Below are 11,390 nucleotides of genomic sequence, written 5' to 3'. Positions count from 1 at the left end.
GCTTTTGTTGCTTAAAGAGATTGAAGGTGATGAGCAGCCAGAGCAGGTCTCTCTCGTGTTTTCGCCGTTCTGGGTTTGAATTAAGAATTTACCTTTTAATTGCCGTACTGATGATGATGTGAAGGAGATTGTGTCTAGTATAGGTGACATAGTCGAATTGGAGGAAGATGTGTTGGGTCTTGATCGATTTCGAAGAGTGAAACTGATGCTTAATGTCCATAAACCTCTGCGAAGGTACCAGAAAATTCGTGATAAAGGGGGTAGAAAGGTGACTGTGGAATTTGCTTATGAGAGGCTTCCTTTTTTCTGCTATGCTTGTGGAGTGATTGGACACTCGGAGAGGGACTGTGGTCAAATTTCTGAAGACAGCAAGAAGAAGAAGCTAGGGTGGGGGAGGTGGTTGAAGGCGTCACCGAGAAAGGGGAGGTTGAAGGAGGTGGAAGAACTTGATGCAGTCTTGGAGTCTCGAAAGAAGCTATTTTTTACGAAAGAGGAGGAACGGGAGGGGTTATCAAAGGGTGTGGAGAGTGAGGTTGGAGGTGGCCAAACAATTGAGAAATCAGGGGAGTTGGTTGTTGGTGAGGGAAGGAGTGGATTTAAGGAGAAGTTAGTGGGAAAAGTTGTAATGCTGAGTGATAATGAGGCAAATGATTGTGTAGGCTTGACTCCTGTAGTGGGGCAGGGTTTGGTAGCTGGTAGGGAGAATATTAGTGATGGAGAAAGGTCTCATGGTGGGGTAGGGTCTAGGGAGTTTGTTTATGGGGAGGATGGTGGTAATGCTTTTGAAACAAGTGACCCTAGGAGTCAGCAGTTGCAATTTAATATAGGGAAATGGGGTAATAATGTGAAGGCAGCAGGGAGGAAGTGGCGTCAACTGGGAAAAGAGAAGGGAGGTTGTGGGGGGAGCTCTATGGGGATAGATGGAGACAAAATGTTAGGAAAAAGGGTGAGAAATAATATAGATGATGAGGTGGCCTTGGAACATGGAAGCAAGAAAGTGATGCATACCGATGACAATAATGGATTGCGGTTGACGGAGTCTGTCGATGAGCAGCTCCGCCGAGCTCAATGAGTATTTTAAGTCTTAGCTGTAGAGGGTTGGGCAATCCCTCTGCAGTTAATTACCTTTGGGATTTAATCCGAAGGTAAGCCCCATCTTTGATATTTTTATCAGAGAAAAAGTTGAGTGGTATTGAATTTCGTAGAGTCCGGGATAGACTTGGTGATTTCGAAGGTGTTGAAGTTGACTCTATGGGTCGCTCGGGTGGCCTTGCATTGTTGTGGAGAAAGGGGTTAGATGTTGTTTTACAATCCATGTCTGTTCACCATATTGATGTAGAGGTTCGTGGTGGTCTTGGTGATATGTTATGGAGAATGACTGGTTTCTATGGTTGGCCGGAGGTTCAGAACCGTCATTTATCTTGGAGTTTGCTTCGTGAACTTGCTAGTCATTCTACTCTTCCATGGATGTGTATTGGGGATTTTAATGAGATTTTGTATGAATCGAAAAAAAGTGGTGTTAATGACAGAGCGGAATGGCAAATGTCTAACTTTCGAGATGCGATTAATTTTTGTGGATTTTCTTGTATCCCGTTTTTGGGGTACGAATTCACTTATGATAATGGTAGGGGGGAGGGGGAAAATTATCAGAGTAGGCTTGACAGGGCCCTTGCTACGGTTGGTTGGAATGATTTTTTCCCTAATGCTCATGTTGTTCACTTGGATAGAGAGTGGTCAGACCACTCTCCAATTAAGCTCCTCTTACATAATCGTGAGAATGGTAGACTTGGTGATAAGCCATTTCGATTCGAACAGTTCTGGAAGTCTGCTGATGGTTGTGAGAGGGTTGTTGAGGCGGCTTGGGGGGGTAGCGTGGATTTGGAGGCAAAGATGAATATTTGTGCAAGAGAGCTCAAGCAGTGGAGTGATACTAAATTTGGTGATGTTTTTAGAGAGTTGAGAAAGAAGCGCAAGAATTTAAAGAAGTTAAATAGAGGGGGACTTTCGGCTACTCAGCTTGAGCAGCGTCGAAGGCTTTTGTGGGATATTGAGGGTCTCATTGCTCATGAGGAGACTTATTGGAGGCAAAGATCCCGGGTTTTATGGCTTTCGGAAGGTGATAAAAATACGAAATTTTTTCACCAAAGGACATCAAGCAGGAAGCGGAGGAATACGATAAAAAAGTTGAATCTTGATGATGGTGGTGTTGTGACGGGTGATGATGATATAGGGGAGGCAGCAGTGACATATTTTCGTGATCTATTTTCTTCCTCTAATCCTACTCTGATCGATCAAGCTCTTCATGGCTTCCAGACGAGAGTGACGGATGATATGAACAACACTTTGAGGGCCAATTATACGGGTGAAGAGGTGAAGCAAGCTTTGAGTCAGATGCATCCTATTAAAGCCCCAGGGCCGGATGGTATGTGTCCTTTATTTTTTCAGTCATATTGGCATATTGTGGGTCCGTCAGTTACTAGTCTTGTGCTCAATATTTTGCGTGGAGCTCCAATTCCATCGTATTTGAATAAGACTTACATTGCCCTTATTCCGAAGAATAATAATGCGGATCGTATGGTGGATTTTAGACCTATTTCTTTGTGCAATGTGGTTTATAAGTTAGTGTCAAAAGTCCTTGCAAATAAGTTGAAGGTTTTCCTTGATAAAATAATTGCGGTGAATCAGAGTGCATTTACTCCGGGTCGGTTGATTACGGATAATATTCTGGTGGCTTTTGAACTCTTCCACTATATGAAAAATTTGCCGAATAAGGGGGGTTGTATGGCTATGAAGTTAGATATGTCAAAGGCGTATGATCGTATTGAGTGGGATTTTCTCGATGCAGTATTAGAGAGGTTCGGTTTTGATGATGGTTGGCGAAGGTGTGTAATGGGTTGTGTGCGTTCGGTTTCTTTTTCTGTTCTTATTAATGGTCGGCCGTCGGATGAGTTTGTGCTAAATAGGGGGATTCGTCAAGGGGATCCAATTTCTCCGTACTTATTTATTCTGTGTGCAGAGGTGTTCTCTCATTTTCTTAGAAGTGCGGAGGAGCGTGGTAGCCTTCACGGGATTCGTATTGCTCCAACGGCTTCTTCTATTAATCTTTGCTTTTTGCGGATGATTGCATTATTTTTTCTAAAGCTTCTTTGGGTGATGTGGAGGTGATAAAAGCAGTTCTTGAGACCTATGAGTTTTCTTCTGGGCAAAAAATAAATTTTGACAAGACAACTGTTTCCTTTAGTAAAGGTGTGCCGGAAGGTAGGAGAGAAGAGGTAGAAAATATGCTAGGGGTTCGAATGGTTGACATTCATGATCGTTATTTGGGGCTTCCTACGGTGGTGGGCAGGTCGAAAAAGGTGATAACTAAAGGAGTGAAAGAGAAACTTTGGAAGAAGCTCCAAGGTTGGAAGGGGATGGTGTTATCTAAGGCGGGTTGGGAGGTTATGATAAAGGAAGTGGCCCAATCTCTCCCTACCTACGCGATGAGTGTATTTAAATTACCATCTTCTTTTTGTGATGAGTTGAGGTCTCTTGTGGCTCAATTTTGGTGGGGGAAAAAGCAAGGAGAAAGGAAGATACATTGGCTTTCTTGGAAGAAGCTTTGTAGGCCGAAAAAGGAAGGGGGGATGGGATTGCGTGATCCTAAACTTTTTAATTGGGCCCTTTTAGGAAAACAAGCTTGGAGATTGGTGTTGAAGCCGGGCACTTTGATCGAACAGGTGTTAAAGGGTCGGTATTATCCGAATTCTACTTTTATGGAAGCCAATTTGGGAGTCAATTCTAGCTATACTTGGCGGGGCATTGCGGAGGCTAGGTGGGTTGTTAGAAGGGGGATGAGGTGGAGAATCGAGGATGGGGAAAGTGTTCGGGTATGGGCAGACCTGTGGCTTCCTGGTACGCAAACACATAGGGTGTTGTCACCTCGTGGGAATTTTGACTCGGAATTGAAGGTCAGTGAACTCATAGTCTCGAACACGGGTTGCTGGAAGGTTGATGCTGTGTCGCAAACTTTTCTTCCTTTTGAGGTAGAGAGGGTCTTGAGTATTCCGATTAGTAAAAGGCTTCCATGTGATGTTTTATGCTGGGATTTAGAAAAGAAGGGCTCGTATTCTGTCAAGTCGGCTTATCGTGCCTTGTTTGATGATGAATGGAAGAGGGATGAAGCGGCTCCAACTACGGTTTGCACTATTTGAAAAAAGATATGGCAGCTTGAGGTGCTCCCTAGAGTTAAAGTCTTTGCGTGGAGAGGTTGTCAAAATGCTCTTCCAACTCGGTGTGGGCTCCAAACTCGTATTAGTGACTATGATCCTGAGTGTGGAATCTGCAATAGGGGTTTTGAATCTACCATTCATGCTCTAAAGGAGTGTACAGGTGCGAAGGCCATATGGGATGCAAGTGAGCTAAGTTTTGTTGCTGAGATGCGTATGCATACTGTGCTTGATTGGTGGGAGTCGTGTTTTTTAGAGCTGAGTGAGAGTGAAGTGGCTGGGATTATTACGCTATGCTGGGCTATCTGGGGTGCTAGAAATTCGATTATGGTGGAGGGTGTGCATAAGCTTCCGGGTGAGGTGGTGCGCTATGCAAGAAAAATTGGAGAGGAACTCTCAAGTGCTAAAGGATCTGGGGTCGTGATGAGGAGGGGGGGAGCTGCTGCTGCTCAGTCTGTCTTTCCCTCGGTGTGGGCTCCTCCTATGGTGGAAGTGGTGAAAGTAAATGTTGATGCGGGTTTTGTGGGGGAGCTTGGATGCGGCTTGGGGGCTGTGGTGAGGGATTCCAGGGGCTCTGTGATAGTTGCTGGTGTGTCGCAGCATAAGGAAAGGTGGGATGTGAAGATGGCAGAAGTGAAGGCTGTCCTTTGGGGCTTGGGTGTGGTGTCCGAGAAGGGAGTGCGAAGGGTTGAAGTTGAGAGTGATTGTTTACAGGTGGTCCAAGCTTTGAAGCAAAAAGAGACAGGGGTTAGTGAGTTTCATATGCTGCTAGAGGATATTTTTCATATTTGTAATAATTTTGATGAAGTCTTGTTTAAATTTTTGAAGAGAGGAGGGAATAGAGTGGCTCATGAGTTGGCTCGTTACCAACCATGGGAGTATGGCCAACGTATGTGGCTGAATGTAATCCCGACTCGATCGTATCCTCGATGTAGCTTTGCTTGATAATTAATATTAATCCCATTCTGTGGGTTCTTTCAAAAAAAAAAATCATTTAACCAAAACATAATAAATAATAGTAGGGTGATGTGTAAGAGAGAGATATTGGTGGGGTATGTGAAAAAGTAGGAGAGAGATTGATGAGCATTTTTTTTTGCTCACTAATGGGATAAAATTTGCTCACTAAAAATGCTCATGAGCAAATTTAGTTGGGAAGAGAGAGAAAGTGGGTAGAGAGAGAATGAGGAGAATTTTTTTTGCTCACTAGTGGAGATGCTCTTACTAAGACCTAAGCTAAAACTAATTCTAATGCAATTTGTTATGCTGGGTGATCATGCCTTGTCCTCTAAATAAAAATTGTGGCTCATAATCTGACATGACTCGATCCACTAAGACACAACATCACTGTAGTGTGTGAGTTGTGTTTACCTCATGTACATGAGTAACATGACGTATTGAGCTTTTTTTCATTCGTGATAGATTGTTAGATTGTGTTATGCCACAGGCCAATCTGACTCAATGTTATCTTTACCCAATTTTTTTTTTTTTTTAAAAGTATAATTTAGTCTCTAAGTAATACATCTTGAGAGAAAGTAAGCTCGAGATCCTAGTAATTTGATCTCATGATTTAAAATTACAAGAATATATGCAATCCACTAGATTAAGAAAAACTTTAATTTGTTTGTTTTTCAGATCACCAAACGAGAAAAACCAAAGGGACAAACTATGTTAACTATAGTTTTTTTCATTTGGTAATAATAAAAAAAGTATCATACAATATTATAAGCTGATCATACAATATTATAAGCTGCATTAGGGTCATATTCACAGATTTTATTTGACTAAGGAGTATGATTTTTAAGGTTTCAAATTAGCTTTAGCCTTGAATTTGTGACAAAGTTGTATTTGTCTTCTTCTCTCTTTTAGTTCAAGCTACATAGTATTGATATAGATATACAAGCACTGTCAAAACGGTTTCACAGTTCGGGTTTGGTTCGGTTTGAAATCGATTCGGTACTAAATCGGGTCGGTTTGAAATCGATTTAAGTGTCTCGCGGGTCGGTTCCTGTTCGGTTTAAATAGTTATCGGTTTGATTCGGTTTCGATTTATTCTTCAGCGGTTTTAATTCGGTTCGGGTTGTAAACAATCCGGGTAGTAAACGGTTTGGTACAGACGGGTTGCAGTTTGTTAACGGTTCGGTGTAAACGGTTTTTATCCCGGTTCAAACAGTTTCGGGTTGGAAAAGGTTTCGGGTTGGAAACGGTTTCGAGTTAGAAACAGCTCGGTTCTTTTTCGGTTCAGTTTATAACTAGTTCGGGTTTTTTTTCGATTCAGTTTATAATTGGTTCGGTTCTTTTTCGGTTCAGTACTTCAATATATAACTGGTTCAGTTCTTTTTCGGTTCAATTTGGCAGGAGGATTTTAGTGGCAGGAAAATATATTATACTATGATAATAAATTTTTAATAAAAATTAATTTGGCAGGAAGAATTTTTATACTATGATAATTAAATTTCATTTAAAACACTTAACTTGATTTTAATATTCTCTTTATAGTAAGCAATTTGTAGCCGAGTTGTTTATAAGCGGTCCGGTTCATAAATGGTTCGATTTGCAAGCGGTTCGTTTATAAACGGTTTGCTTTATATACAGTTCGGTGCAAACAAGTCACAGGTTGTTAACGGTTCGGTGAAAACGATTTTATCCCGGTTCAAACGGTTCGGGTTGAAAGCGGTTTCGGGTTAGAAACAGTTCGGTTCTTTTTCGGTTCGGTTTGATTTCAGTTCGATTTAGAACTGGTTCGTTTCATTAACGGGTTCGGTTCTTATACGGTGTAACTTTATTCGGATCGATTCGGTTTTGGGTTCATTCACATACGATTCGGGACGGTTTTCGGTTTCAAAAAAACGGTTTTAAATCGGTTCGGTTCTCATTTGGGTCAGTTTGTTTCGGGCAGTTAAACAGTTTTGGTTTGAAATTTGATAGCACTAGATATACTGTGACATATTGTCGTATTTATGAATATAAGTGATGCAAGTTCTGTATATGTCTATTCAAAGTTAGTGATTATACATTAAAAGTAAGTTAAAAGGGTCATATTGTTTTTCTTAAGAAGTATTTTATAAAAAGATTGAGAGAGGGATAGTTTAAGTGGTTAGCGGCTTAGAGCTCCCTCTCGACTTTAGGGAATTTTATGATTAATTCTCATCTCCGTTCTTATGGCTCTCTATTAATAAAAAAAATAATAAATAAATAAAAAAAAACTTTTTAAGGACAACTTATTATTACTCAATGGTGTTGTATTTTCCCCCAATGATTTGACATACATAGTACAACAATTGGCTTGATTTCATCATGAACGGTATGCAACATAAATATATGTTATAACGGATGCAAGAAAGACCAAATATAGAATGTTAAATTGGCAACAAAAAACATACACAAATTTACGTGGTTCATCAACGATATGTTGGCTACGTTCACGGGCACGCGAGAATAGTAGTTTTAAAAATCTAGGGGAAAACAAAATATGTACAGATTCATAACAGATTTGAAACTAATAACAGAAAACACATTGATTTGTGTGATTCCGGTTTTGTGTGAGTCCGTTTCATATGAGTTCAGTTTATAATGCATACTCTCATCCTCTACCCACTGTCATTGCCAGCCACTGTCAGCAGCCAGTGACCTTCTCCCTCCTATTCCCCGGTGCCGGCGACCCTCCCCCACCCATGCCCCCAGACATCGGCGACCCTGCTTCTGTTAAACCACGGAGAAGTTGAGCGGATGTCAAGAGATCGAACATGGTGAGCACCTCGTCGGAGAAGTTCTTACTCGTATTATCTATTTGAAAGAGTAGTAGTTGTAGACATTGTAGTAATACAAGCATGAGGAAGTTCTCCGACTACAAACATAATACTATTATAATCCTGAAAATACTAATAATTTTGGCCCGATCCTTAATTATATAGTAGATCAAATTGGTGAATTAAGATCGTAAGTTGATACATACATGCTTGACGTATTAATATCGAAAATAAGATATCAATAACTACAAACGATATTAATATAAAAAGGTAAGCGATCTAAAAGAACAGGTTAAACAAGTTCAACTTGCTTTAACAAACAAAGTTAGGCATCAATTAGGTAAAGAAGTATCACCTAATAAAAAAAATTGTCCCGTATATATATAAGTATCCTTTTCAAAATTTAGATAAAAATAAAAAGTTTACTGTATCACTCCCTAAAAGACCTACTGGTAACCAAGAAAAGAATAAAGAAACTAAAGATGAGCCCTCATCTTCCGGAGAAAACGTTAACGAACTACAAATCTTGTTTGATAAATAAGAAGACCCTGATAAGCTAAACGAAATCATGAACTTAGTTTCTAAAAAAGGAATTTATCCTGAAATCGAGGAAAATACTTATGTTTCTTTAGAAGAAGATCTACAAATGGGATTGATAAAATTAGATGATTTGGACTTTCTACCTATAGAAGTTTTCCAACAAAAGATTGAAAACAAACTAGGAAAAAGAGTAATGGATAATAATAATGTTGGAGAAGAAATTATTAATGAAAGTATTAACGTAAACAATGTTATCCAAAGACCTAGATATCAAGGAGAAGGAAGTTGCACACGACCAAGATACATACCAGGGAAGAGTACCAGGTTTAGTGTCAAGGTTATGCCTAATCATATACCTAAACAAGAAGAAGTGACTCTTGAACCTATAAGTCAAACTGGTTCTACGCTTAATTTAGATGGAGTAAGAGATAGACAAGATGTTTTTGATTAGTGGAAAAAGAGTATGAGTAATGTACTTAATTTAAACAGTGAATGGACTTCTGAAAGTTTCTTAAACAATATCGAACATAGTCTCTATTGCTGTGTAAAGGACTAGTACAATGGAAAAGATGAAGAAGGCAAAACCACATTAAGAGCTAGTGAATCTCCTACTAGAATGTTTAGACAATTATGTCAATACATTAAGTTAGTATTCATTGGTCCTAGAGCTGATCCTAATGAAAAAAAAAATGGAATATCAAAGAAACACTAGTAGAAAAAACGTAATGGCAAGCGATTCAAACCCCCAAATGGAAAGTGGTTCTGAACCGCATGGGTTTAGGGTGCTTGCCAATAGCCATTTAAATGGCAAGCGGTTCAGAACCGCTTGCCATTAGGGGAGAAAGGCAAGCGGTTCGGCGCCAAAATCGCTTGCCATTTGTTTTTTTTTTCCTAAATATATATTAATTAAAAATAATAGTATTAGTGACCTGTTTTGATATACACATTAATCTGTAATTTTAAAAATTATTATTATTATTAATATTATTAATAATATTAATTAATAATAATAATTAATAATAATTAAAATATTACAAATTTAAGAATAATAATTCAATAACAATAAAATGCATAATAATAATAACATATATAACACTCACAAATAATATATAGTACTAATTACATATAATTAATGTACATATAAAACAAAAAAAAAAGATAGTAACTAAATATTAATTGTTCATAATAACAAAAAAACTCAATCTCACTATCTAATACATATTATTCTACCTAGATGCCATCAAATGTCACGAAAAAAAGCCCACATGTGGCAAATTTCATCAAATTCTTCCCTTGTTAACGAGCCTTCCCTTTGAATCTTGCAAACCTTTGAAAAAAAAACCCAAACATTAAACATCATTCATATTAGATAAAATTCAAACTAAATAATAATGTATATGTTAAATATTTCAAACATCATTCATATTCATATTACATCACTCTATTAGGTGTCTATGGTTTGAAATCACATCAAAAGAGGGTTTTGTAATTTATAGGACGATTTTTATCAAAAGTCTCCCAAATAAGCCCTATTTGAATTCTACTTTGCCCAATTTCTACATTTCTTATCTAATGAACTATTTCTTTATCATAACATGTCAATATTAACTATTCGTAGGTTTATAATGTTTGAAATCATAGCAAATTAGCATTGTACTAAGTTTTAGGACGGCTTTTACCCAAAATCGCCTATTTGACTTCTACTTTGCCCGATTTCTACATTTCTTATCAATGAACTATTTCTTTATCATAACATGTCAATATTAACTAGTCTTAGGTGTCTAATGTTTGAAATCATAACAAATTAGCATTCTACTAAGTTTTAGGACGACTTTTACCCAAAATCGGCTATTCAACTTCTATTTGCCCATGTTTTACATTTCTTATCTAATGAACTATTTATTTATCATAACATGTCATTATTAAATGGTATTAGGTGTTTAATGTTTGAAATCATATCAAAAGATCATTTTACTAAGTTTTAGGACGGCTTTTACCCAAAATCGGCTATCCCACTTCTACTTGCCCATTTTTTACATTTTATTTTGTTTGAACTTTTTTTCTCATACCATGCCCATATTACCTAGTCTTAGGCATGTAAGTTATGATATCACATAAAATGAGCACCCAACTAAGTTTTAGTAAGATTTTTAACAAAAATCGGCGTAAGTGACTTATTTAGCTTATTCACTAACAATTACGCAAAAAGTACACAAAATTGCATAAGGTGCCAATGACAAGGCCAAAAAATTAATCCCCGGGCTGCTTCTCATGGCAGCTGCAGCTGCTCGGTTGCTTCCACGGCTGCTGCCTGGGCAGCAACCTGGTGGCTGATGCAGCTGGCTGTGCTGCTGCAGCTGCAGCTGCCTGGGCAATTGCCTGGCTGCTGCTGCAACTGCCTGTTGGCTGCTACAGTGGCCTGGGCAGTTGCCTGGATGCTGCTGCAGCTGCCTGGGAAGTTGCCTGGCTGCTGCTGCAGCTGCCTGGCATAACCTAAGGCCGTTGCCTTGGGTGCTGTAGTTGCCTCGGGTGCTGTAGTTGCCTCGGGTACTCACTTTCCCTTTTTCTACATTTTCTTTCAAATGACCTAATTTTTACTTAGAGCATACCCATATTAACTAGTCTTGGGTGTCTAAGGTCTGTAATCACATCAAAAGATGGTTTTACTAAGTTTTAGGACGGCTTTTACCCAAAATCGTCTATTTGACTTCTACTTTGCCCGATTTCTACATTTCTTATCTAATGAACTATTTCTTTATCATAACATGTCAATATTAACTAGTATTAGGTGTCTAATGTTTGAAATCATCGCAAATTAGCATTCTACTAAGTTTTAGGACGTCTTTTACCCAAAATCTCCTATTTGACTTCTACTTTGCCCGATTTCTACATTTCT

At 38.7% G+C, this 11,390-nt stretch overlaps 1 protein-coding gene across 1 annotated transcript; it reads left to right on the top strand.

The window, feature by feature from the left end:
- Nucleotides 1–1,251: 1,251 nt before the first annotated feature.
- On the top strand, nucleotides 1,252–8,945 carry LOC110683843. The gene is made up of 5 exons (XM_021860253.1): nucleotides 1,252–3,055; nucleotides 3,142–4,178; nucleotides 4,362–4,955; nucleotides 5,037–5,097; nucleotides 8,545–8,945. Exons 1-5 carry the CDS (start codon nucleotides 1,252–1,254, stop codon nucleotides 8,943–8,945), a joined length of 3,897 nt encoding a protein of 1,298 aa, XP_021715945.1.
- Nucleotides 8,946–11,390: the final 2,445 nt, after the last annotated feature.

Source organism: Chenopodium quinoa, unplaced genomic scaffold (genome assembly GCF_001683475.1).
Source record: "Chenopodium quinoa cultivar QQ74 unplaced genomic scaffold, ASM168347v1, whole genome shotgun sequence".
NCBI classification, from domain to species: Eukaryota; Viridiplantae; Streptophyta; class Magnoliopsida; order Caryophyllales; family Amaranthaceae; genus Chenopodium; species Chenopodium quinoa.
The sequence above is the reverse complement of the archived record's forward strand: the minus strand, read 5'-3'. Positions and strand labels throughout refer to the sequence as shown.